The 27613-nt window shown below is 50.1% G+C and overlaps 1 protein-coding gene across 5 annotated transcripts; it reads left to right on the forward strand.

Annotated features, from left to right (window-relative positions):
* The first annotated feature begins 14 nt into the window (after window positions 1-14).
* Trpv2 (transient receptor potential cation channel subfamily V member 2) lies at window positions 15-27613 on the forward strand. Of its 5 annotated transcripts, XM_010611664.3 has the most exons (17): window positions 44-99; window positions 693-934; window positions 1037-1181; window positions 7596-7888; window positions 10333-10466; window positions 13046-13336; window positions 14238-14536; window positions 17119-17292; window positions 17712-17867; window positions 18419-18517; window positions 19385-19455; window positions 19973-20138; window positions 22553-22619; window positions 22717-23036; window positions 23919-24046; window positions 24818-24897; window positions 27466-27613. In XM_010611664.3, exons 4-17 carry the CDS (start codon window positions 7701-7703, stop codon window positions 27501-27503), a joined length of 2211 nt encoding a protein of 736 aa, XP_010609966.1. In that variant the 5' UTR covers window positions 44-99; window positions 693-934; window positions 1037-1181; window positions 7596-7700; the 3' UTR covers window positions 27504-27613. The 5 variants fall into 5 exon arrangements, with proteins under 5 accessions (XP_010609985.1, XP_010609966.1, XP_010609975.1 ...); XM_010611683.2 differs by having other exon boundaries at window positions 15-934; window positions 18422-18517; XM_010611673.2 differs by lacking the exons at window positions 44-99; window positions 693-934; window positions 1037-1181 and adding an exon at window positions 5389-5450.

Raw genomic sequence — 27613 nt, forward strand, 5'->3', positions numbered from 1 at the left:
CGGCCTCCTGCGTGCCCCGCTCACCTATGCTCTGGCCTGCAGCACAGCCTGGATCATCCTGTGCCTCAGTCCAGCCTCTGACTGATGGATTCCTAGCCTGTACCGACCCTGCCTGTGCCTCGTCATTCGCCTTGTCCCTGTCGCTGGTTCTGCCTACCCGTTGGGGTCGCTGGGTCTTGGTCCTCAGTCTGCGCCTTTCTCCTTTGTGCTGTGACTAGCGCCCCCTTTCTCGGTTCCATCTTTGCCTGACTCAGCTCTCTGACCCCTGTCTCTGTTCTGTGTTCCCAATAACTGAAAATCCCTTCTCTTGGTCTTTGGTAAAATCGGGAACCGATATTCCGCAGAGGGTTATGGGTTTGGGGTCTGGTTCTCCGGGTTTGGGCTGGGCCCGGGCTGTAGCTATTCTGGGTCTTGGAAGAGAGGCCGCCCATCAGGCAGCAAGCAGTGGTCCCTGGGGCGCCGTGGGAAGGGCAGTCCTCTGTGTGAGAGCAGGCATTCTCCCAGGCCCTGCAGGCTGTGCTCAGCCACTTGGACTCTGGTCCCTTTTTCGGTAGAGTCCCTTGGCCTCGGTGACTCCTTAAGGGACCTTTGGCCTCTCAGGACATTAGAATTCCCCCTGCTCCCTCCGGAGCCCCAGACTCCCTTGCTCGCGGAAGCCTGCAAGGCCTAATTGCCCTTTTCCTTTCTGCCAGGCTAGTACACAGTCTGCTCTGGGAGGCACCGTCTGGCCAGTAGGGGGCCTCAGCCATGGCTCCTGTCAGTGTCGGGATGGGTGTGAAGCCAGTCCATCCCAGCTTGCAAGTCCAGGCTGTTTGCTGTTGGTCCCCAGCACCCCCAGATGTTTTGCTGTAATCACCTAAGGCCGGAGCACTTTCCACCTGCCAGCTTCTGAGTTCTCTCTCCTTCCAGTGTTTTAAGAATTTGTATGAATTCTGTACGTGCTTTTGACGTGTCTTGCAAATGTGAGTTGGATTGTTTCTATACACCTATAAGAGTGTTGTGGTGTTTGCTTTCTTTGTTTTTCTTTTGGCCATAGTGCGGATTGAACCCAAGCCTGCCACCAGACCGGGTCTGAAGAGGTTCCCGAGGCTGAGATAAAGATCCTACACTGCCCTTCTTGTTGGATAAATTTGTAGATTCGATGACTCCTGTTACAGAAAAAGCATTTTCAGGCCACATCGGTAAGAAGCTCAGGAAGAGTTAGGCATGGTGGTGTACAAGTGTAATCCCAGAGTTTGGGAGGCTGACGTAGGAGGATCATCACAAGTTTGAGGCCAGCCTGGGCCAGCCTGAAGTACAAACTGAGACCCTGCCTCAAAACAAATGACAGATGCTCAGGAAGGCTTTGTTAGGCAGAGATTTTGGGCACACTCAAAGAAATCCAGAGGAGAGAGAGAGATGGCAATGGTGGCAGCGGTGACAGTAAACAGGGACACCACCCGGTAGAACCATTCCACCTGACATCTTGGAGAAATGTAGGTTTCTTTTTCCTGTGTTACAGGGCATATCATCAGGTCAGAAGCAGTCTCCTAAGAACATGCTGGCAGGTTAGCTGTGTGTTGGGAGTGCGGCTGTCTTGATCACTGTGGCCAGGCCCAACTGGCCTCCTCCTCCGGAAGAGGCATGGGCCATGATAGGAAAACAGGTGACAAGAGGGCATGGTGGAGCAAGGCCTGGCACAGAGAGAAGAGAACTTGTTTTCCTCCCGCTCTATTCCCCATAAAACCATTAAAGCATGATGTTTTGCAGATCTTAGCTACTCTCCTAGTCCCAGTTACAGACCAGCTCCTTTTACCTCCCCTACACTTCCCTCATGGCCGCCACTATAAATAAAGGCACTGCAGTAGCCTGGCAGTCTTTTTCTCCCATCAGGAGGAAGGCCCCACCTGGCTCCAGCATTTGTATCTCTTTGTTCTTCTGTTCTCTTTTGTTCTGTCCTTCTTCATCCCCCACCATTCTCCCTGCAAGGACTCTTCAGCCCAGAGTACTGTGGCATTAGGTGTTCCCTGAAGACATGTTGGCAGGATAAAAGGACACAGAGGACACATCAGCTGGCTGTTTTTCCACCCCTTCAGAAGCCTGCCAAAAAATGCTACTAAAAAGCCTCTTAGAGCCTGGCATGGTGGCACACGCCTGTAATCCCAGCACTTGGGATGCTGAGGCAGGAGGATTGCTGTGAGTTTGAGACCAGCCTGGGGTACATAGTGAGTTCCAGGTCAGTCTCAACTACACAGTGAGACCCTGTCTCAAAAAAAAAAAAAAAAAAGCATCTTAGCCTGTTAGAGATATGTTCTCTGTTCCGCTCGCACAGAATGGTCCCTGTCAGGTTTAGCAATAAACCTGCTTGGGCTTTTGAGTTTGAGTTGTCCTCCCTCCTTCCCTCTCAGAATGTTCATCTTATTTTTTGGAACTGGAAAATTATATGCTTCTCTTGAGGGGGCCCTGGTTCATCCTCAGTACTGCTAAATAAATAAAGCCAATGGCAGTAATTTCATTTTTATGTATCTACAAACAGAAATGCAATTACACCATTTTTACCTCATCCCACAGGAATCAGATGACTTCAGCACTATGTTTTGTTTGTTTTGGTACCAGGGATTGAACTCAGGACCTTTTGCTTCTGAGGCAGGCACGGTGGCACTGAACTAAACGCCTAGCCCTTCAGCACTATGTTTTGGTGGCATATTTTTTGGTTTTCTTTTTGTATTTACTTATATATTGATTTTTTAAACTTCTTTTTTTTTTTATACCAGGGATCAAACTTGTGACCTTGCACTTACAAGGCAGGCAGCGGAACCACTGGGCTAAATCCCCAACCCATAACATTTTTATATTTTTGAGATTGGATCTCACATGTAGTTCAGGCTGGCCTTGATGTCACTATGTACCCCAGGCTGACCTTCAACTCTTGGCAATCATTCTGCATCAGCCTCGCAAAGGCGGGAATTACAAGTGTGTGCCACCAAGCCCAGCTAGTTCTTCCTTTTCTTTCTTTCCTTCTTTCTTTCTTTCTCCCTCTCTCTCTCTCTGTCACTCTCTCTCTCCTTCTCTCTCTCTCTCTCTCTCTCTCTCTCTCTCTCTCTCTCTCTCTCTCTCTCTACTACCAGGGATCAAACTCAGGTCCTCATGCTTGCCAGCGTGCTGTGCTGCTAAGCTACAACTCCAGCCCCAGTAATATCAAATAGAACAAAAAATACATAGTGAAAAGGAAGTACCCCTCTCATCCCTGATCATTAGTTCCCCTTTCTAGAGGACAGATCTGCTACACTTTTTGGTGAGCTCTTCCTTATTTTTTGGATTAAAAATCTATCTAAAATAAATTCACAGGGGAGAGTGGAGGGGGTGAAGGGAGGGCAATGGTATAGGGAAAAAATCAGAACCAAGATCTGTCATGAAAAGGTACAAGATCTCAATGAGGAATGTAATTGTACTGTATACTTAAAAATTAACAATAAACTCAATGAAAAAAATAAATTCAAAGTAAAGGAACATTTCCAAAAAGCTACAAATGTGAAATGAAGCATAGTGGGAAAGATAGTGTAAGCATCTTCCCCTAGCTGTCTGGTTTTTGTTTTGGGACAAGGAAGATTGATGCTAACAGAACAGCAAGCAACAGGGAGTGGAGAATGGACAAATGCACGTTTATTAGAAAGAATAAAGAAAAGGGCTCCCTGCTTGTCAGGAAGGGAAGAGACAAACAAACTATAGATGTTAGTCCAGTGGCCTTTAACACAGCTTTTGGGACTGATATATACATCAGGCAGGGATGTTCCTCCTTGCAGGTAGGCCTTTGATGTCCAGAAAGCAAGCTGCTGCTTGTGCCTTTTGTTTCCTGCAGGTTCTCTCCCATTTGGTTAAGGGCCCATTTTTTATCCCTCTATTCCATTAGGCCCTGATGGCCTGTTTGGGCCTCTGGTATGTCAATTCACTTAGGCCCTCACTTTAATTTAAGTTAACTATTCAGGGCCTTTGCCCTATTTGCCTGACTTCTCTATCTTCTGGTTTCAGTAGGGGCTAAGGCTTGGTTTTTGTCATGTGGAAGCGTGGTTTTGTGTGTGTGTGTGTGTGTGTGTGTGTGTGTGTGTGTGCACTGGAGATCAAACCCAGGGCCTTCAAAATGCTAGGCCAGTACTCTCTGGTACCACTGAGCTAACCCTCCAGCCTGAGGAGAATTTCTTTCTTTTCTTTTCTTTTTTTTTTTTGTACCAGGGATCGAACTCAGGTCCTTGCACTTGCGAGGCAGATGCCAGAAGCACTGAGCTAAATCCCAGGCCCAAGGGAACTTTTATAGAGCAAAATAACAAGGGGAGTAGAATGTGGGTCAAAACTATGATCAACCAATTTACAAGTATAATTGCTTAGGTAATGTTGATCTAGTGGGGAAAATGTTCACATAGCATTTGTACATGGAAAAACAAAGCCTTTATAAGAACAGATGAATCAGGAGTTCCTGGTCACACTAACCTGGTGATGATGGCTAACTAGACTTTATTGGAGCAGGTGATACCATTTGTAGTCTATTGCTTATCCCTTGGGCAAAAACAGGCTTGGTTATTTCCTCTTTATCTTAAGGCCTGGCCTTGAACAGTTGATCTTCCAGGCACAGTTGTAATGTGTTTTCATCCTCTGCACTGACTCCCTCAAGGGCCTAACCCTGCCTGACTACCTATAATATTTTTACCTAACTTAGCTGTCTATAATAACAAGAGACAAAGAGAGATCAAGCCCTTGAAGGAGTCAGTATAGAAGATGGAAAAGAACCAAGACTGGCAGGAGGCAAAACTGAAGAAACTGAGGCAAAACTGGCCTCAAGAAAGAGACGCAATATGCAGCCCTGCAAGCATCTCTGGAAAAACCTTTGAGATTGCACTGTGATTAGCACCATTTGGTCCAGTGAACCCAGATAGGAATCAGAGGCATAGGTGAGTGACCTACTTGTGACACTACTCCTGCCTGAGCCTCCACAGCACTGGGATTACAGGCAGGTGCCACCATGCCCTGCAGATTTTATTTTTAATACATTGACAGTCACCGTACAGAGAATGGAGTATAAGATTGGGGAGGTGGGCAGGATGATGCATGCTTGTAATCACAAGCAGGAGAGATTCCCCCCCCCTAAAAACAAACAAACAAGACTTTATTGAGAATGCACCAAGCAAGAGTGTGACAGGGAGACCAGTTTGAGTGGCTGCGATTTCCCAAGTGAGACAAAATAGTGACATGGACCAGGCAGAAAAAGAAATTTTAGAGCGAGTTACAAGGGAATAAGAGTGAGGGAGGAGGCCTAGGGCTGCTTGAGTGTTGGCTGTGTCCCCAGGTCCCAAGACAAGGCATATACCAGGGCAGTGAGATAAATGGCAGCGGTATATGTTGGCCTCCCTGTCGTCACCTGTTGGCTGTTGCTGGAAGCGCCTGTACCTAAGGGACTCCGGACCCTCAGGATCTCTAGGGTCAGTGGAAAGCACTGGAGAGGTGGGAAAGTTCCCCTCTGCTGCTGGGTGGGTGAGGCTGCATTGCCAGGGATAACTGATGTGCTGAGCCTGTCCTCTCCCTGGGGCGGTCGACATCGGCTTTCTCTCCCCTGAACCGGGTTTTGGCCACCTAGGCTGCTGGGAGGCACTGGTGGTGGGCAAGGGGAGAGGGTGGATGTCAGCGTAGAGAGGCAAGAATTCCCGGCTCCGGGCCAGCTCACACAGAGGCAAGGCTCCAGCACCCAAGCGCTGTCTTTCAATCCCGGCTCCGGGCCAGCTCACACAGAGGCAAGGCTCCAGCACCCAAGCGCTGTCTTTCATTGTCAGCAGTCCTACCTGGGGCCTTCCTAGCTTGGCAGTACAGGGTTGGGAATGTGGAGGCTGGGCACACCAGGGAGCAGGGCGTGTCTCCCTGAGGCCATGGCCAGTGGTCCATATGGTCAGTATCTGATGGTCAAAGTGTCATTGCAGGGAAGTTAAAGGCCCATTTCTCTGTGTCAGCTTGCCCTGAGGACTGAGGGTGGAGAACACCAGGAGACCATAATGCAATACCCTTAGCTCCAAGAAGGGAGGGAAGTTTTCATCAGTTTCTAGCTTCCTGCTGTCAGCAGCACTAGGATCCCAGCCTCACTTCCTCCTGCAGTCCCTGCTGCCAAAAGCCTGGGATTCCCAGCAGCTGCCCTGCTGCCTCCTCACCTTGGCCTCTGCTTGAAGGGTAAATGGATAGGCAACAACTAGGGCACTGGGACCTGGATCATTCAAAAGTGGGAAAGCCCGGGTGGACTCCTTTCTTCTCCAGCTTGGAACTAGAATCTGCTTGGGGCCCCCTCGCTGGACCTCCTGACCTCTTCCTCTGCTGCCAGGGCGGGTGGGTGTACAGGAGGAGGGACGGGGCTGGAGAGACAGCTGTTGCTTCTGGGGCTAGGGAGTGGAGAGGTTTGGGCTTCCAGGGAGGCAGAAGGGACCACGATTTGTTTGGGGACAAAAGTTAGGCTACAGGGTTCCTTGCAGGGAGGGGAAGGGTCTCCACACTCTGGGGAGGGCAGAAAGGTGGCAGGTTGCAACTGCAGATCAAGGCAGCCGGACAGGTGATGGGGTCCCTCAGCTACTGTGGAGACAAGTTCCCTCCACGTCCCCAAGGCACTGGGAACCCAGAGCGTCTTGGGAGTGGTCCCAGGCCCAGCACACAGCCCGCTTCATCTCACATCCCTGCTCTTCTTCACTCCCTACCCTCTGCCCCGGCCGTGGCTTTCTCACAGGCTGCTGTCTCCTAGCCCAGCTGTGGCTCTTTTTCCTTCTTTGTGCTCCTGCCCACTGGGGATTCAGGGGTACCCTGACCCCGACTAGCACCCCACCCCTCGCCATGTGATGGAGGCTGTGGTTTCACTGTTCCTGTGAGGGTCAGGTGGTGCTATTAGGTGACCTCCCTGAGCCCAGCCTGAGCCATGAGGGGGCAGCAGAGGAAGCTTGTCAGCCCACTCTGAAGGCCCTGGAGAGATGGTGTCCATGCCCTCAGACATGAGTCAGACTGAAAAGGTACACAGGCCCTGGAAGAATCTGTGAACTGAAGCGAAATGTCATGGTATAGAGCCAGATGGTTTTAGAGCCGGCTCTGCCAGCAACTAATGACCTTGAGAAAATCTCTTCCCCTTTTTGAGCCTCAGTCGTCCTGGCGGCAGAAAGAAGGGTTGGATGGACTGAGGGCTTTCCCAATAGTTTCCCCAGAGATCGCCCATTCCACAGTGAGGGCGTGAGCAGCCTGCCTGCCTGAGCCTAGGAACTGCGTTGGATGTGAATACTGGCGACTGGGCAGGATGTGAAAGGGCTTGTGCTATGAACATCAATGTTTACTGGCCCTGAGCAAGGGCTGTGGTCATTCAGATGGCAGGAAGTTGGGGACAGTCACGGCTCTCTGTGTGGGAAAACATGGAAGTGGCAGCCCTAGTGAGTCCCTGCTACTCTTCCTTCCAGTAGGGGGTGCCATCCTCGTAGCACAGACCTCCTCTTCCCTCTGCCCTTCTTCCCCATGGCTCACTTCCCTTCCTGTGTGGCCCCAAGGGCTCCTGCATGGTGGTGGATGGGTGGATTTATTTGGTCTCCACTTCTAAACAACTCCTTCTGCAGCCCAGCCAGACCATTCCGGACCTGGCGCCAGGAGAAAGAGGGGATCGCTGACATCTACATCTCCACAGAGGTTGGCGGTGGGCCAAGCAGCCTCTTTCCCTTAGGATGACCTCGCCTTCCAGCCCTTCAGCTTTCAGGCTGGAGACATCAGATGGAGGCCAAGAAGGTGGCACTGAGGGGGACAAAGGAAAGCATGGCCCGCCCCCCATGGAGTCACCATTCCAAGGTGAAGACCGGAACTCCTCCCCTCGGATCAGAGTGAACCTCGACTACCGGAAGAGAGCTGATGCCAGGTGAGGCAGCAAGTGGAGGGAGGGTCAAGGAGGGAGCCTGCCAGCCCCCACCAGGCTCAGCGCTCATCCCCTCAGCTTGGCTTCAGTGGCTCCTGCTGTGCTCTCTGGGGTTGCTCCTTCCAGAACCTTCCCCTTTCTTGGCCTTCTCCCTTCTGAGGTGGTGTTCCTTGTGGGGACACACTCTTCTGGCTCCCAAGTACTCCACCTGGCCTCAAAATCCCGCTTGCTTGGGCCCTAGCACCTACCCTGTCATTGTCCGTGTAGGGGATGGTAGTAGGGTCTACAGTCCGTGTAGGACAGAGGGAAGGACATCTCAAGGAGTCTTCTGATCTACTCCAAGGCCGAAACTGTCAGGCAGGGGTGTGGACCCTGGGGACTGAGGACAATGAGCCTCTCCTTGGAGTCATCTGCGCCTGAATTTCCTGTGGTCTCTCTACCAGTTCGGACTGTGACTCCAGGGATCCTGCTTCCAGTGCTGCTGAGGGAAGAGAAGTCATACCTGACAGCTCCTTTAGTGTGACGCTGGCTCCACAGGCCTGGAGATTCCTCCCGGGCAGCCCCGTTCTCACTCCTCGTGCTGAGGTGTGGCCGCCACTCTTGGCCTCCCAGGGTAGGATCTCTCCTACCGTTAGTGCCTGAGGACCCAGATCAGCACGGAGGCAGGAGGAGTCATCAGCATAGGAGTCCTCTGGGAGTAATGCACCTAGGCTTATGGAGCGAGAATGGGCCCAGTGAGGTCCTTTGGAGGTGCAATCTGTGCTGTCTTTAGGCTTCCCTCATCCAGCACTGTGATGCCTCCCTGGTGGCAGAAGTACTTTATCTCAAAGGCCACGTTTCCCAGCCCAGCTGCTCACAGGGCGCAGCGCTCAGCGGTGGGGCCCTGGTGGTCATGTTGTGGCCACGTGGTCTGCTGGTAGATGATAGTACATCTGGCCTCAGAGGTAGACATGACGCTTCCTGGTACCGAGAATGCAGAGGCTGCCTGTAATCACATTATGGCTGTATGTCTTCAAAAGTGACAGATGGCATGAGGTGAGGATGGTGGTGCATGGCTGTAATCCCAGCACTGGGAGGCTGAGGCAGGAGGAGTGCCATGAGTTCAAGGCCAACCTGGCCTCATAGTGAGTTCAAGATCAGCCTGCAACGCAAAGCGAGATCCTGCCTCAAACCACCCACCCCCAACGTGACTAATTCCAAGTCAACTGCACACCAGAGAGTCACAAACCTTACTGGGACGGCTCGGTTCACAGATGTTAAGCTGTGACTCGAGAGTGGCCAAGCTTCAAGTCTCCCCCACACCTCTTTTTTGCTGTATATCTCCTGGTCACAGTTCCAGGGGCTCCAGAGTGAGCCGGCCCTGTCTGTGAATACTGGCACAGCCCCGGAAGGAATGCCCCTCTCCCTCCCTGTTCCACATCCCCCAGACACTGCTAGATTCTGATAAGCCAAGAGCCCCCTTCTGGGGTTTGTAGAAGAGATTTCCCAGAAGTGTGGTTTCTCAGGAAAACCCTGGTCCGTGTCTCATACATTTTCAGCAGTAGATCCACTTGATACTCTGTCTCTGGGAAACCTTTCCCACCCAGCCTCAAAGCTCCCTGGGTGTTGAGAGTCAGGGCCTACCTAGCATTAGACAGCCCCAGTTCTGCACTGTATGGCTGTGGGCAAGTTACTGTACCTGCTTGCTTGTCTAAAGGAGAAGACCGATTCCTGACCATAGGCGTAGAGTGAAGATTAAAGGTTCAGAATACTCTGTAGTTAGATGAGAGAAGGGAATTTTCTCTATTCTTTCACGTGCCTCTCTTCACCTCCACCTCCTACTCATCCTGCTCCTCCTCCTTCTCTCCTTCCTCTTCCTCCGTGTGTTTGTGTGTATATGTGTGTTGCTGGGGATTGAACCAGGGCCTTCCACAATTAGGCAAGGTCTACACAGAGTTATATCCCAACAACTTCTCCATTTTTGCTTGGAGCTCACAGGTACCTCGAGCCTCCTTCAGTTTACAGCCACCTCCTGCAACCTCTCACAGAGCCATGCAAAGGTTCAAGGCACCCAAGCATCGTGGCATGTGTAGTTTTAGCTCCTTGGGAGGCTGAGGCAGAAGGATTGAAAGTCTGAGGCCAGTGTGGTTAACTTAGGAAGACCCTGCCTCAAAATAATAAATAAAAAGGCCTTGGGGTTTAGCACAATGGCAGAGCATCCCTGGGTTCAAGCTCCACAAAAACAAAACAACAACTGAATTTGAGGCCCATCAAAGCTTATGTGTGGTAAACTGGACCCTGTGGGATAGAGAAGCTGAAGGACCAGGGCACCCGGTAAGTAAGAAGCGCTAGATGCTGAAAATCACCGGGGGTGACCGAAATCTGGAGGACTCCTGGGATGGGAGGCTTCTCGGTGAGGGTGGTCGTGGTCCTTGTCCAACGTGAGTCACAGACCACATCCCTTACAGCCAGCCGGACCCGACCCGCTTCGACCGTGACCGCCTCTTTAGTGCAGTCTCCCGGGGTGTTCCCGACGACCTGGCTGGGCTGCCAGAGTACCTGCGCCGGACCAGCAAGTACCTCACTGACTCAGAGTACACAGGTAGCCCCTGCCCTGTGACATCCTCCGTGCTCTGGCATCCTGCAGCCTGAGACCTGGCCGAGCCCTGGACAGAACACAGAGTCCAGTGTCCTTGGCGGCCCTCCTGCTGGAATGGCTACAGGGGTTGGGTGCGGTAGGGTGGGTCGATGGAACTGGTCCGAGACAGCCCCTGACCTTCTTGGCCGTGTCTCCTGCTTCCACGCACCCTGCCTCTGCCCCCGGCCCATTTCCTTTGCTGCACGGATACTCGCAGTGCACTCTTCCCCTCTCCTACAAGTAGCTTTATTGAGATAGTTAGCAGGCATAGAATACACTTCACTGCTCTCAGAGTAACTTTGCCCCAGTCTCATTCAGTGTTGCTTGCATTAATGAGAAAAATAACATATTTGGACCCTGGTCCTTTTGTTTGGGTTTTTCTTTTTAGTTTTGGAGACAGGGTCTCACTGTGTAGTTGAGACTGCCCTGGAACTCACTATGTAGCCCAGGCTGGTCTCGAACTCACAGCAATCCACCTGCCTCAGCCTCCCAAGTGCTGGGATTACAGGCGTGCGCCACCACACCCAGCTCTGGCCGTTTTGAATAGCTGGGAAATGGGTGAAACCAGCCCCTGCCTGTGGTTGTTTTGGGATCCAAGTTTTCAGAATTTCTCATCACATTAGATATATGTTTATACAAATGGTATGTGTTTGACAGAAATGAATGGAACATCAATGGTCACATAAATATGTTGCCCTTAAGTTGTTTGTAGTCTTTGACCTGGACTTGCGGTGTGACCCCCTTCTGTGTGTTAAGCACTTTGTTTCGATTGTAGCCTTGGATCCATGCAATATACTTGGAATATTTCCAGGTTTGTTTTGTTTTGTTTTGTTTTGTTTTAAGACAGAATTTCAGTGTGTAGCCCAGGCTGGCCTGGAACCCATGATGTTACCCTTGCCTCAGCCTCCCGAGTTCTGGGATTACACGCATGCACCACACATAGCTCATGTCATTTTTCAAAGAAGAAAGCTGAGATTAAGAGAGGCCAAGCTAGATGAATGAAAGCAATATGAATGTTAGATTTGCAAAATATTGCAGTTATACTGTAGAAATGTGTAGCAGGATATCCTTGTCCACAGTAATTTCACTCTGACCTAGTAAGAGGTAAGAAGAACATGTGTACAAAAATGCACATATAAAAATGCAGCACAGCGCCTGCCTGGCAAGGGCAAGGTCCTGAGTGGGATCCCCAGTACCAAAACAACAACAAACAAACAGACAAACAAAAATCCACATGAGAGAAAATTACAGCAAATGTAGCAAATGGTAAAAACTGGACACTTAGGTAAGTGATACACAAGAGTTCTTTGTATTATTATTTACTGGAGACCTCTGCAGTAGGTTCCAGTCTCTAGCCCAGTATAGGAGGCAGGACTGAAGAAAGATTCAAAGACAGAATTAAAGAAAAGAATGGGGAGCCATGACAGCCAGTATGGAGCAACCTGCAAAGTTCCTGCCCAGTCCAAGCCACTGCTATTTATTGATGACATCATGATCAGATGGTGGTAAAGGGGCTACGTTTAAGACGTGCTATTGCTATGGACATGATAGTGCTACAGGCCAGGCTTATAAAGGAAAAGACAAAGCACTTTAGAATCAGGAACAGAACAGACAAAATACAGAGCTGTAGTTAGCTAACGATCCTGTCATTTTACTTAAGTTTCTAATTATGGGAATGGAATTTCGGTAAGAGTTACACAGACCTTGCACGTAGCCTTCAGACAGACTTTCTCAAAACAAGCCAATTGTGGGGTGAAGTCTTTGTAGTCTGTACTGCTTACAGACTGTGTTGGGCATAATCAATAAGGTGGTCCCCCACAATTATTATTGGGCTTGCTATATGTTCGAAATTATCTACCTCATTTTTTGTTTTTTGGAACAGGATCTCAGTATGTAGTTCAGACTGGACTCAAACTCACTATGTACCTCAAGTTGGCCTTAAATTTTCACTGATCCTCTTGCCTCAGCCTTTTTTTTTTCCTCATACCAGGGATCGAACTCAGGATCTTGAGATTATAAGAAAGGCACAGCACCAATGAGCTAAATCCCTAGCTCTCTTAGCTTCCTAAGTGCTGAACTTACAGGCATGTGCCCACCCCAATCTCCTAATTTTAAAAATATCTGTCAACTAACATGCTAGCTAATATGAATCTCCCATTTAAAGTGAACTCTGTCTAAGTTTGCATTGTTCTCCAGAGAGAGGGAAACCAAGGGACTCACTGGGAGAGACGAAGCCATTAAGTGGAGAAGCCCCTTACTCACATTGCCTCCGTTGCTCTTATACCATGAAGTTCATGAGTGATGATTTCTGTCTTAGAAAGTTCGTTTCAGGAATTGTAGTTGTACGTGTTGTATTTGTGTAGTGTTGCCTAGAGCTTTCTTACCTGCAATGTGGCTGTGCTCCCAGCAGTCCCATGCAGCAGCAAGCTTTCTGAATACTCCCCAGGGGTCCTGGGGCCTGGGCTTACTGTACCAGCTGACGGGTAGCCCAGCCGCTCTGGGTGCGAGCACTGCAGTGTCCCTTGTCCTCCCTTTTCCCACAGAGGGCTCCACCGGCAAAACGTGCCTGATGAAGGCTGTGCTGAACCTTCAGAACGGGGTCAACGCCTGCATCCTTCCACTGCTGCAGATCGACCGAGACTCTGGCAATCCCTGGCCTCTGGTCAACGCCCAGTGCACAGATGAGTATTACCGAGGTCACAGTGCTTTGCACATTGCCATTGAGAAGAGGAACCTGCAGTGCGTGAAGCTGTTGGTGGAGAATGGGGCCAACGTGCACGCCCGGGCTTGTGGCCATTTCTTCCAGAAGAGGCAAGGAACTTGCTTCTATTTTGGTGAGTGAGCTCTTGATGCACACACAGAGGTGCAGGTAGGTAGAGGTAGATAAGCCTGTCTTAGCTTCTCCTTGCAGAGACACAATCCCTGACACCCACAGTGTAAAGGAGGAAAAGTTTATTTTGGTTCAGTTTGTAGAGGGAGAAATAGCTCCTACCATGGTAGTGGAGGCAGAGAGAGATAGACAGAGAGAGAGAGAGAGAGAGAGAGAGAGAGAGATGTTGGGGGAGATGTGAAGGGAGGATGGGCAAGAGACAAATCCAGGGCAACACCCACGGCCCCACCTCTTTCAATCAGATCCCACCTCCCAACAGCAAGTTGGCTCTAAATCCCCTTTATCCAGTCACCTTCCAAAAGCCCCACCTCTGAGCAATGAGGTTTTTTGGGGAGATCTAAGTGTAAACCATAATAAAGACCTTGTCCAAAGTCATATGGTTAATGTGTGGCAGAGTTGGCACTCAAACCAAGTTGGCTTGGCCCTGGCAGACATCTTGTAACTACTAGGCTGCCTAAAAAATCAATTGGTCTTAAGAGGTGATTTTATCCTCCTTTGATCAAGAAGGCTGCGCATGACTGGGGGTTGGTGGAACTGACCTATGTCATCCAGGATAGGTGGGGTGCAGCTCAGCGGTAGAGCACAAGCTTAGCCCGTGGAACTGAAGGCCCTGGGTTACATCGCTGGCTCAGAAGAAAGAAGCATTCAGTCAGGAAGAGCTTGACTTCAGGGGCCATGTGGCTGAGTTCTGGCAAAGACCATGAGGCGGGGACTGGCTTTGTACTCCCAGGAGGTAAAGAGGCCTGACTCCCACACGGAGGCCTGGCCGTCTGTCAGAGAAGCAGGAAGAGCAGGCAGATGGAAGCTGGGATGCCCAAGACCCAAGCTGCTCTCTTGGCCCATAGGCGAGCTGCCCCTCTCTCTGGCTGCATGCACCAAGCAGTGGGATGTGGTGAGCTACCTCCTGGAGAACCCGTACCAGCCCGCCAGCCTGCAGGCTGCTGACTCCTTGGGCAACACCGTTCTGCATGCCCTGGTGATGATCGCTGACAACTCTGAAGAGAACAGCGAACTGGTGACCCGTATGTACGATGCACTCCTCAAGGCGGGGGCCCGCCTCTGCCCCACTGTGCAGCTCGAGAACATTCAAAACCTGCAGGGTCTCACTCCCTTGAAGCTGGCTGCCAAGGAGGGTAAAATTGAGGTGAGCCACCATTCCCCTTCCCTCCCTTACCTCTCCCTGCAGCAGCAAGACTCACCTCAAAACTTCCCCAGACTCTGGGAGGAGGCCCGGTGGCTGTTCTCTCCACTTTTTGAGATGAAACTCCTAGTAGCAAGAACATTTTCAGTTTGCATCTCTGTGTCAGTTTTCTGTTGACGTGACATCATATTCCTGCATACTCCTGTGATCCTAGCCATTTGGGACAAAAATCAACTTACAAAGAAGGGAGGAAAGATTTATTTTCACTCGTGGTTTCAGGAGATGATCCCTGCACACTGTTGCTCAGGGCTTGTGTTGAGACAGAATAGCATGGCAGAAAGTTCCTGGTGGAGTGGCGCACGCCTGTAATCTCAGCACTGTAAGGTCAGGCTGAAGCAGGAGGATCACTGCAAGCTGGAGGCCAGCCTGGGCTACAAACGGAGTTAAAGGCCAGCCTGAGTGACATAGAGACACCCTGTCTCAAACGAAGCGAAGAAAGTTCATGGTGGAGCAAAGGGCTTATTTCATGGTTCCTGGGAGTTTCAGAGGGAGAGACGGGCAGAATTAAGAGTCCCAGTATCTCTTTAAGAGCATGCCCTACTTACCACAGAGTGTGCACTACATCCCTGCAGCATGACCAACCTTTTAACAATGAGACGTTATGGGACATTTACGACTAAAGAGCATAACATCTCCAACATAAATATGTTAATTTATAAAGTATAAACGTTTATGTAAGCATGTTTATTTATAAAGTACATATAACCCACTGAGCTATTTTATTGTATTATAAAACATCAGGATTATTTTTGTTTCGTTTTTTTGGTACCGGGGATCGAAACATCAGGATTATTTTTTTATTTGTTTTGAGACAGGGTCTCACTGTGTAGTTGAGAGTGATCTGGAACTCAGTATGTAGCCCAGGCTGGTCTTGAACTCACAGCGATCCTCCTTCCTCAGCCTCCGGAGTACTGGGATTACAGCAATGTGTCACCATGCTCAGCATGATTACTTTAAAGTCATTTGTATTTCTTCATTAGGAGACAGTATATATGTGTATACTTTTTTTTTGTTTTTTTTTTGGTATGGGAGATCAAACTCAGCCCCTTGTGCTTGAAAGGCTGGCATCAGAACCTGAGCGAAATCTCCGGCCCTCTGTGTGTGTGTGTGTGTGTGTGTGTGTGTGTGTGTTTGTGTCTGCATTTTTAAAAAAAATTTCCAAACAAGCTATCGCTAAGTAGTTCAGAGTGCCTTGAAGTCACTACGTAGCTCAGGCTGGCCTCACACCCATGATGATCCTGTTGCTTCAGCCTCCCAAGTCCTGGAATTACAGGCATGCACCTCCATGTCCAGGAAGACAGTATTTTCATATCCATACAATAGGCATATTTTGCTATTAGGTTTTCTTGATATCGATTGGTAGCAGTTCTTTACAATGCACTTAGCATTTTGCCTGCTTTGCAAATTTTTCTGCAAGTCTGATGTCTGGTTTTTAATTTTAAGGTATTATTTTCCATAAAAATTAAAAATTTTATGTGTGCAACTGGGCATATGCCTGTCGTTTCACGTGCCTGGGCAATTGAGGTGCAATGGTCATTAGAGCCACGAGTTTGGGACCAACTTGAGTAACATAGTACGAGCCCATATCAAAGGGCTGGGGATTTAGCTCAGTGCGGCTACTGCCTGCCTCTCAAGCCCAAGGTCCCAAGTTCAATCCCTAGTACCAAAACAAACAAACAAAAATCCCATGTAAAAAAACACACAACAAAGAAAAAATTTATGTGTGCAAGTATACTTACCTTTTTTTAAAAGAGTGTTTGCTTTTGCTGTGATTTATTTCCTTGTATAAGATTTTTAAAAAGTGAGGCAGAAGGATCACTGTGTGATCAAGGCCGGGCTGAACTGCATAATGAAAGCCTGTGTTAAGAAAAAAAAAAAAGGATTTTATATAGACTATAGATGTAGCCAGTGGTTGAGCACTTGCCTAGCATGTGAAAGAACCTTGATCTCCCCATACATATATTACGTATTATGTATGCAATTGTATTATATTATTTATATATTGTTGTCATACCATTTATGTGATGTAATTATATATAATATACATACAAGTATTTATATTTTTCTCTGGACTAACTCTTCTCCAGAGAGGTTCATTTTCATGTCTAAAACTTTGATTTATGTGACAGTTTTTTGCTTTTGTTTTTTGGTGCCAGGGGTCAAACTCAGGCCCTTGCACTTACGAGGCAGGCGGTGGCACCACTGAGCTAAATCCCCGGCCTTTTGAGGAAGTCTTTTGGTAGAAATAGTTTAAATTTGTAATCCCAGGTACTTGGCAGGTTGAAGCACAGTTTGATGACCTATGTGAAAGGGTGGGCAAAAGATTCTGCCCCGTGTGTGGCTGAGCACGTGAGGATGGATAGGCGAATTTAGACTCACAAGGACGCTTGGGTACAGGGCTTGGGCACACACGTGCTGCAGCTCCGCAGAAGGGTAGCTCTGCAGGGTGCTGACCGTTTCCCGGGCTTGGCCCAGCATCAGGGCTGGAGAGGGCCCAGCCAGCAAACTTATATGTCCTCCTGCAGATTTTCAAGCACATCCTGCAGCGGGAGTTCCCAGCACCGTGCCAGGCCCTTTCGCGCAAGTTTACCGAGTGGTGTTACGGGCCTGTCCGGGTATCACTCTATGACTTGGCCTCCGTGGACAGCTGCGAGGAGAACTCGGTGCTGGAGATCATCGCCTTTCACTGCAGGAGCCCAGTGAGTCCGAGGGGGCGTGGCCAGGCCCAGAGGGCCCAGCAGAGCCGCACAAGTCATGGCTGCTTGCTGGAACACACCTGCTCTGTCCCTGTGGGGCTGTGGCTGCATGTCCCTGACCCTGGCCATCAGACCCATACTAATGATAATACACTGTGGCCCATGCAACACAGGGATTGTCCCTGTGGCGAGCACTGCGCTCTCTCTGTTGAGCAGCCTTTGCTGTGGGATGGAGGGGGCAGCCCTCGGTCACTGTAGAGCTGGGGTGGAGGCAGGTGAGGAGGGGACCATTTGGGGGTCCTTTGCCCTCTATTTCCCTTGGCCCTTGTACGGAGCTTGGCGGGAAGTGGAGGCTCTATCCATACCTGCTGTCTTTATCCTGTAAACCTCTATACCCAAGGCTCTTCTTCTCTTTCCCCCAGCACCGACACCGCATGGTAGTTTTGGAGCCACTGAACAAACTGCTGCAGGCAAAATGGGATCAGTTCATCTCCAAGTTCTTCTTCAACTTCCTGTGCTATCTGATCTACGTGCTCATCTTCACTGCTGTTGCCTACCACCAGCCAGCCCTGGAGCAGGCACGGGCAGGGAGAGAAGTCCTTAGGGAGGCCTGTTGGAGGCAACCGGAGGCAGATGGGGCAGGGGCCACCAGCCCCATCCTACAAAGGCAGCCTGAGTGAAGCACCCAGGGTCTGAGTACCAACTGCAGAAGCCAGCCCCCTAGTGGTGATGACAGATGTCACAGTGGACACTCAGTGCTCACCACACATGATTGATATGTGTTAACTCACGAATGCTCACAACAAGCCTCTGGAATAACAAACTCTTCTCACCCTCAGTTACACGTGAGAGAAGCAGGGGCACAGAGAGGTTAAGTAACTTAGCCAAGGTCACACACTCTGTAAGTGCTGGAGTCAGGATCTGAACTCAGGCAGTCTGGCTCCGAGCCTATGTTCGAGACACGATGTGCCTCTGAAGGCACTAGAATCCGGGGGTTCTTCCCTGGAGACCATGTTTCTTCGGCTGTGCCATAGTGTAGGCTCAGAGTGGTCCCTGAGCTTTGGTCTGAGCTGCTGGGGAGAAGCTGAGGCCCTAGGACTTACCAGAATGTGTATGTGTCCTTCCTCAGCAGGCCTCCTCATGGCTGGACTCATCGCCCAGAACCTCCATGCTCCTGGTGGGCCACATCTTGATCCTCCTTGGGGGGATCTACCTCCTCCTTGTCCAGGTGAGGGCCTCCGTACAGGCCAGTGAGTTGAAAACAATCCCTTTATTGATGGGGAAACGGACGCCCATACCCAGTTCCACCAAGACCAGCCTGCCGGCAATGGAGGGGCACAGGTCCTAGCCTTGCCTTCTGGAGCTCTGGAACTCTCCCTTCTGTGCCTTTTGGGACACCCATGGGGTAGCAGCTGGCTTCTCTGAGTCCTTGCCCGTTTAGGCTCTGTGTCCCCGAAGATGGAGCTGGAAGCCCCTAGCCCTGAGTTCCTCGGCTGGCCTTTATCACATGGGGAGCACAGACGGCTGATGGCAGGTGGGACTCAGCCCACCTCCTGCAGCAGAGCATTCCCAGTTGGCAATGTTGCAAGCTTGCAAGAGTGAAGCTGGAACCAAAATATTGGGACAGAGTAGGTCGAATTAGGTTCCACGCTCAGGTTGTCTGAAGTACAGGGTGCTCCTCAGAAGGCAACGGAGACGGGGAGGAAAGAAGCTCTTCTGTTCTGCACGTGCAGTATGTGGGCTCTTCATCTGATTAGATGGGCCAGGAGGCCCCCGGCACTGAGTGCCTATGTGAGGCTGTTCTCCCCCGTCCCTCCGCCTCAGTACTGGGGATGGAGCGCGGGGCCTCATGCATGCTCAGCCCAGCTGTTCTTTTCTGAAAGAGGCTCCATAGCCATGTGAGTGTTTGTAAGGATTCATGAGACTCCCAAATCAAAGCTGCCTTCTCAACTCCAAAATGATGCTCCCCAGGCCTGATGCAGGCAGGCCAGCAGGCAGGGAGCAGGCAGTGAGCAGGGGCCCCGCAGTCCGGAGGACAGCTGACCTCTTTTGCCCGGAGAGCAAGTTTCACACCCTCTGTTCTCCTTCTCTGCAGCTCTGGTACTTCTGGCGTCGCCGCCTGTTCATCTGGATCTCATTTGTGGACAGCTACTTTGAAATCCTCTTGTATGTGGACTCTCACTCCTACTGCACACTATCTCTGAGGCCCGGGGTGGTGGGTATGGAAGAGGGCACCAGGCTGCAGTTAGAGGCAATGACACTGGGGCAGCCCAGGGAGTTCCAGAGGGTCGGGACCTGGGCACAGGCCAGACCTGGGAGTCCTGCCTCCTATCCAGCCGGGAGCCCTTCCCACTCCTGTCCTTGTGGACCAATGTGATGGTTACCTTTACTAAGCCCTCACTGCACACATGTGGAGCTTTGCCTCTTTCCATGTGTCTCACTCGATCCTTGAAAGCACTCTGAATCAGGTGTCAGTTATTATACCTATTTGTTAGGAGAGGGAACCAAAACCCACAAAGGCTGACGAACTTGTCTAGCAGTGATTTGGTTCAGTCCCAAAGGGAGAACACTTCACACCAACAGACTGTTGTGGGAGCCACAGCTGTGGTCTGGGGTGGCCAGTAGGACTTGGGGGATTTTGCCAAGTGTGGCCCGGGAGCTGACTGGAACCCTGCCCCTACAGCCTGGCCCAGGCCCTGCTCACGGTGCTATCCCAGGTCTTGTGTTTCATGTCCATTGAGTGGTACCTGCCCCTGCTTGTGTCCTCGCTGGTGCTGGGCTGGCTGAACCTGCTGTACTATACACGCGGCTTCCAGTACACGGGCATCTACAGTGTCATGATCCAGAAGGTGAGAGATGGGGCAGGGCTGGACACCACAGCACAGAGGGACTCCCTTTGGCCCCAGGAAGCAGGGTTCTTCCTCCACAGCGATCCTGAGCAGAGGAGAGCACGAGCATGTCTGCCTGAGTGTCACTCACCCAGATGCTCGCCAAATGTTCATGCAAGTGCTGTATGGGCATGCAGGGACACAGAGACACACGCACATGTGTGTTTGCAGGCACCCACACGGGAGCACATGCACCCTTCTTCACAAAGAAGCGGAGGATACGCTCATATGTATGTCTGTGCCTGGGAACAGGAGGGCATCTGCAGCCATCCATTTATTCCATAAATGTTTAAGGAGCACCCAGTGCAGGCCAGGCCTTGATGTAAATGTTGGTAATAACAAGAGTGAGCAAAAGAGACAAGTCTTTGCGCTCCTGGGACTGACGGTCCAGTGGGGAAAAACACTAAGGAAACCACTGCCTACACGGCCAACTGCTAAACTGTATAAAGGAACATCATGGGACAATATGATGGAAGACAGATGGGGTGGAGGGTGCTTTAGAGAGCTGATGTCTAAGTGGAGATCTGATAGAACAATTGGTCACAGTAGAGTCAAGGTCAAGGAGGAAGCATCCTTCACAGAGATAATAACAAAGGTGAAGATGGTGAGTCAGGACGAGGTGCATGCATGAGGCAGAGGCAAGAGGCCAGGCAGATGGAGAGAGAGGTAAAGTGGAGAAGAAGTTGGCAGGCAGGTCAGGATCAGGGGCTTTGCACAGTGAGAAGTCAAGAGCCTAGCCAAGGAAGGCTGAGATAGAATGATAGCCATTTGTTTTAGGCCAGCCTGGGCACCATATTGAGTTCAAGGCTACACTGAACTACATGAGACCTTATCTAAAGATAAATAAATAAATAAATGAATAAAAATAAATTAAAAAAGAAAAGCCTAATATAAACATTTACCAAGCTTGTCGTGGTTGCACACACCTGTAATCACTGCACTGTGCAGGCTGAGATCTGTGGCCAGCTTGAGCTGCACAGTTCAGGTATAGCCTGAATTGCAAAGGAGACCGTGCCTCAAAAAAGAAACAAAAAAATTTTACCATTTTGCTGGGCATTTAGGTCCATGGTGATTCGCCTGCCTGGCAAGTGCTAAGTCCTGAGTTTGATTTCCAGAATTGGAAAAAAAAGCAAAAGCAACATGTACCATTTTAAGTGTACAGGTAAGTGGTATTAAACTCATTCCCACTGTTATAAAGCCATCATCACATTTCCAGAACGGTTTCATCTTTTTTTTTGGTAGTCGTGATGGAACTCGGGTCTTTATGCTTTTGAGGCATGCGGTCAAAGCACTGAGCTAAATCCCTGGCCCAGAACTATTTCATCTTAATAAAGAAACTTGATGCCCATTAAACAACACATTTTTCGCCTTCTCTCAGCCTGGGAACCATCATTTCCTTTCTGTCTGTATGATTTACTGGTTCTAGAAACTTCATGTAAGTGGAATCACATAGTACTTGTCCAGTGAGTAGCTTATTTCACTTACGACAGTATCTTCAAGGCTCATCCATACTGCAGCATGTGACAGACTTACTTTGTCTTACTGAGGAATGGCATCTTATGGTATGGTACACATTTTGTGCATGCATTTACCAGTGGATGGACACTTTATTCCATAAGTTGGCTATTGTGAATAGTATAGCGCTGCTACGAATATGGTGTACAAATATCTGTTTGTGTCTCTGTTGTGTGTCTGTGTTTTGAGATAGGGTCTTGCTTTGTAGCTCCATCTGACCTTGAACTCATTATGTAGTCCAGGCTGGCCTCGAACTAGAAGCAATCCACTTGCTTCAGCCTTCTGAGTGTTGGGATTATAGCTGTGTGCCACCACGGCTGGTCTGAGTCTCCATTTTCAATGCCCTATATCAGTTTAAAATGTTTGCCTTTCATGGTTATTTTGACTTTCAGTAAGAGCCAGAAGGGACACAGTACTAGAACTGATTAAAAAGGCGGATGAGGAACCAGTGTAATGTTTGTAGAAGTCTGGCTTTCTGCTGGATATAGTGGAAGCAGTAGCATTCACTGTATCTTTTTATTTACACTTTACAGACACTCATGAAAGAGGACTTCCAGAATTATTTCAGAGGGTGGCAAAACAATGGGATAAGTGTGTTCTAAGGAAGGGGGAATAATGGCAATGTGTAATTTTCTTTTTCTCATTGGGTTTATTGGTACATTTTGTACCTTTACATGAGGCAATGTGTTATTAACAGTAACCATTTTTTAAAAATTTAAACATTCATTGTTATCCTTCTGTATGTGTGCTTGTGTACATGCTTGTGTGGGTACAATGGGAACTGTGCTCAGTTCTGGGGCTGGGGAGTTGAGTGTGGTGCCCCAGCCGCCCAGCCCAGCTCATGTGCTTGTGTGTTCCAGGTTATCCTGCGGGACCTGCTCCGCTTCCTGCTGGTCTACTTAGTCTTCCTTTTCGGCTTCGCTATAGGTAAAGACCCTCTCTGGGCTCTGCTTATCCCTTCCCTGCCATGTACAGGCTCCCTATTTGTCCCCCGGTCTGAGGAACCCCTCCATCCTTCCCACAGCCCTGGTGAGCCTGAGCCAGGAGTCCCGGGACCCCAAAGTCCCTGCAAGCCTCAATGCCACAGAGGTTGCTCAGCCTGGGACAGGACAGGGGGATGAGGTGGCCCCGTACAGGACCATCCTAGATGCCTCGTTGGAGCTCTTCAAGTTCACCATCGGCATGGGCGAGCTGGCCTTCCAGGAGCATCTGCGCTTCCGAGGGGTAGTGTTGTTGGCTAATGTTATTCTCACCTACGTCCTGCTGCTCAACATGCTTATCGCCCTCATGAGTGAGACAGTCAACAGCGTTGCCACCGACAGCTGGAGCATATGGAAGCTACAGGTGCCACAGCAAGCTTTCCCTCCCCTCTTCTAACTCATCCTGTGTTCTGGGTCTGCTGAGGCATTCTCAGGACTCTACTGAGCTCAGTAGAAGAACCCCACAGACTCAATTCAGTCCTCCTTTCATAATGAAGTAGTGAAAATTGGATGTATTCCTGGTTACAACCTGCCCAGCACAGTGCCTATCACATAACAGGTGTGCCGTATTAGTTATTTTTATCATTAGCATTATTGATATAAAAATTTGGGGGGGTGCTAGTAGGGATTGAACCCATGCAGTGCTAAGCTGTATTTCAGCACCTTTTGTTCTTCATTTTGAGACAAAGTCTCACTAAATTGTCAAAGCTGGACTTGAATTTGCATTCCTCATCTCTCATCCTCTGGAAAAGCTAAAATGATAGGAACCTCTCACCGTTCCTGGCATCACATGTTTCTTGAGTATTTTTTTACGGTTCATCCAGTAACTGTTTTCGGACTTGGTAAAGATAAAGCCTGGCCCTGACCTCATGAAGCACCAAGTATATCCCGTTTGGTGAGGAAGGTAGTCAGGGTGTAAAATCATAGGGCTGGCCCAGCCTGCAGCACCTGGGACACTGATCGAGCTGCAAGAGCAAGTCATTGTCCAGCTTTGTTGCACTCTGACTTGCCAACAACCATTTCACTTGCAATATCCTAGGTCTACATGAGGGAAACTGGAATTCAGAGAGTTAGGGCCCCGCACCATAGAATCAGATGTTGGTGCTAGACTGGAACCACACACGTAGTAGACTTTGGATCACACTGTGGACTACTGTTGGGTATTTTCTTGTTGCCTTTGCCCTGTGTGCCTCTTTCTTCGGGCAGGGTCCTGGGCCACTCTGTCTGATGCATCTTTTATCCTCAGAAAGCCATCTGTGTCTTGGAGATGGAAAATGGCTACTGGTGGTGCAGGAGGAAGAAGCAGCAGTCAGGCGTTCTGCTGACATTGGGCACTAGGCCAGATGGAAGCCCTGACGAGCGTTGGTGCTTCAGGTGAGCGAGGTGGACAGAACAGGGCAGGGGCCTTGCTGACCCAGGAATCCCTGGGGCCTGTCCACGGTGCAGGCCAGCCTCGTTCTCCAGAAAGCTAGGGCGGTGGCTAGGAGCCAGGTCTGTGGGAGAGGAAAGGCTGAGGAGCGCCAGAGAAATCCACCCAGGCAAATGAGGGCAGGGATACTGATTCGCACAGCCCACTGCAGCACTGCCGGTGGTTCTGGCCATCTGCCCATCTGAGTGGCTTAAACTGAAGCCTCCTCCCTGGTGACCTCTGACTCTTCCTAGTGGCCTGGCCCGGGCTGCACCCCCACCACCAGTTCTCCCAACCTGTTCTTAGAGGTATAACTCCTTATGTGCTCAGCAAAAGCTGGGTGCTAGGAGAGGGATCCAGGTGACAAACACATCCAGAATGGCGCAGTGTTATGGGAATGCAGTCAAGCTGGGAGAGAGAATGAGGCTTCTGTGTATGTTGAACAGGCATGAAAGGTTCCTAGAATCCAGAACACAAGGCTGGGCCTGACCTCTGTCCCTCTTCTCTGCTTGCTCTGGGCAACACAGGCTGCTGTGAAGAGCTCAGAGGGAAGGAGCTCCTGGCAGGATATGGGAGGCCCAATGTCCACAGAGCAGGGCAGGGCAATCCCACCTCTCCCTGTCCCTGTGTCCACTAGAGCATCTGCACAGTTCACTGACTTGAGAAGTGGCTTGATCTCTCTAAGGTAGGATGCGATGCTGCTTCCCAGGACTTGAGGGCTGCTTTGTTATTGACAGGGTGGAGGAAGTGAACTGGGCTGCCTGGGAGCAGACGCTGCCCACAGTGTGTGAAGACCCCTCAGGGCAAGGCATTCCTGGTGAGTAGCTGCTGGATCACATGATCTTGAAGTCTTGGGGAGGAGGAGGAGGAGGAGGAGGAGGCCTCAGCCCCGCCTTCTCCCTGTCTCTCTCCTGGTCTCACCTCACCTTTTCTTCTGTCTGGATTACAGTCAACCATTCCAAATGGCCTACTCAGGACCCACCCACTGTCTGATCTGAGCTGAGCCTGGGGCCCCAGCAGGGGAGCAAGTTAGGAAAGGCTTCTTACCTGGCCCTCAAACAGGTGGCCTCGCTTTAGGTCCTGAGGGCACTGCCTTATAGGCCAGCCTGGTTGATCCCAAGCTTTCCCCATCACACCAGCCCACAGCCTCTTCACATCCTACAGAAGCCCTTGTTACGCCTCTCCTCATCTCTGTGCACGGTGTCTTCTACATTGTAGCACAGATGTCCTTCCTTTTCCCAATCATCTCTGTGCACGGTGTCTTCTACATTGTAGCACAGATGTCCTTCCTTTTCCCACTCAGAGCCTCCATCAAATCTACTGCTTCATCCCACCTCCCATTCCATGGATTCTCTGCAGCTTACCTTTGTTCTTGGTTTTGAGACAGGGTCTCACTCTGTAGCGCAGGCTGGGGTTGAACTTGCAGTGATCCTCCTGCTTCAGCCTCCAGCAGTGTTGGGAATCACAGTCACATGCCACATACCCTTTATTTATGCAACCAAGATCCCCTACCCTCTGTTCCGTTGGCTGTCTTCCTCTTCTTTCTTCTTCTCTTTCCTCACAAATGTTACCTGCTTATGACTTTAAATTCCCCAGGCCAAAGGGTCTCTTGAGTTGCCCATGAGCTCTGTGGTAGAGAGGCTCCTTTGGCCACTTCTGCTTAAAGCCTTTTGGGGGCTGGGTATTTAGGTTAGTCGTTCCAGCACCTGCCTTGCAAGCACAAGGACCCGAGTTCAATCCCCAGTACCAAAACAAAAACAAAAAAGAAACAAACAACCCATAAAGCCCATTGGTTTCCCAGCCCCGGTGCCCACACACTGAAATGTTTCCTTTTTACCCTCACACTCTATGTGTCTCCCTGCCTTTACTTCGATGCCAAGGCTCTGAAAGTCACCTTGTCCTTCATCTTGCCCAAGGCCTTCCATGCTTCAACCCTACACCTCACTGCCTGCTGTCCATGCCTGGGCTGCCCTCCCAGGTAACCTGTACCAATCCCACCCCACTGTGCTTAGATGGGAGTGCTGGAGTTTCTCTGCAGACCCCTGCATTGGTTTTCTCACCTGGTGTTGTGAGGTGGACTTCTCAGGCAGCCACTCACCTCTGTGCTGCTGCCTTTCATTTCTCCTGCTTTTCAACTAAGAGTGCTTGCACCCTGACCTTCGGGGTTTTCTTTTTCTTTTTTTTTTTTTTTAAAGGCAAAGGTCTGGCCGGGCGTGGTGGCGCACGCCTGTAATCCCAGCACTTGGGAGGCTGAGGCAGGAGGATTGCTATGAGTTTGAGACCACCCTGGGCCACATAGTGAGTTCCAGGTCAGTCTCAACTATGTAGTGAGACCCTGTTTTAAAAACCAAAAAAAAGGACAAAGGTTTGCTATGCAGTCCAGTCTGGCCTCCAACTTGCAGCAAACTTTGTAGCCTAGGCTGGCCTCCAACTTGCAGCAATCCTCCTGGTTCAGCCTTCCACATGCTGGGATGACAGGTGTGTGCCACCTTAGGCAGCATTTTGGGATTTTTGTTTGTTTGTTTGTTTTTGAGACATGGTTTTACTATGTAGTTCAGGTTGGCTTTGAACTCACTATGTATTCTAGGTTGGCTTTGAATTCCTGGCAACCCTCCAGCCTGGGCCTCCTCAGTGTTGGTGTTACAGGCATGTGACATCATGCCAGGCTTTTCTGTGGTCTTTTGGTATATGTGCCAGTGAAGGGAGCACTTTATCATGGTTTTTGAGATAGGATCTCATTTTGTACTTTAGGCTGCCCTTGAACTAAGGAGCCACAGTAGGCCTCAAATTCATAAAGATCCTCCTGTCTCAGCCTCTGGAGGGCTATAATCAAAGGCATGTGCCACCATACCAGCTCATCCTGACCTTCAGAGAAATTTTTTACATTTCTAGTAGTATAGACAAAAACTTTGCAAGGCCCAGAGCTCCTGCTGCCTGGAGGGCCACACTCTCAGTGTCGAGGTAATGTGCTGTCCAATACCTTCCCATAGCTCAGACCATACGGCAGCAGTCCTCATTTTTCTGGTACCTTTGGCTCTTGTCTCTGCTGCCATTGCCCTTTCTTCCCTTTGGGTGTCCACACCTGCCACTTTCCCTACATGATGGCTCCTTTGTCACCTCTGCATTCTCTCAGCATCTAAAGCATGTGTCTACTGTGTGTCAGCATTCTCAGATTTTCTGGTTTCTGATGCACAGCTGGTCACTCCTAGGGGAAGACCCATGACTGGTACTTGGCAGGGGTTCAGCAAATGCTCATGAAAGGAGAGAAGCAAAGAGAGGGTTTGCATGACCCGGGGATCACCTGCTGTCCACTGGGTGTGACAAGTTTTCATGGCTATAGTCCTCTCCAAGAGCCAAGCCACAGTGTTTCCCATCCTATTTACAGGCATCATGAAGAATCCTGGACTGACCTCTCAACCCTAAGAAGAGCTTTTCTCACAGGAAGACCACCTGCCTCTCCAGGTGCTCCAGGCCAGTCGATAGCCAGAAGAAGCAGGAATCTTTTCAGCCACACCTTCTAGTTCTGGGGCTCT

This window comes from Fukomys damarensis, unplaced genomic scaffold (assembly GCF_012274545.1).
Source record: "Fukomys damarensis isolate Sample0158 unplaced genomic scaffold, DMR_v1.0_HiC HiC_scaffold_13, whole genome shotgun sequence".
In the NCBI taxonomy this organism is placed as follows: Eukaryota; Metazoa; Chordata; class Mammalia; order Rodentia; family Bathyergidae; genus Fukomys; species Fukomys damarensis.

Excerpts from the sequence above, each read along its gene's own strand:
- Trpv2 (XM_010611664.3), top strand. The coding sequence starts at position 7,701 with ATGACCTCGCCTTCCAGCCCTTCAGCTTTCAGGCTGGAGACATCAGAT. Across the intron at positions 10,467-13,045 it reads CACTGACTCAGAGTACACAG|AGGGCTCCACCGGCAAAACG; the intron begins GTAGCCCCTGCC and ends CTTTTCCCACAG. Across the intron at positions 20,139-22,552 it reads ACAGTGTCATGATCCAGAAG|GTTATCCTGCGGGACCTGCT; the intron begins GTGAGAGATGGG and ends TGTGTGTTCCAG.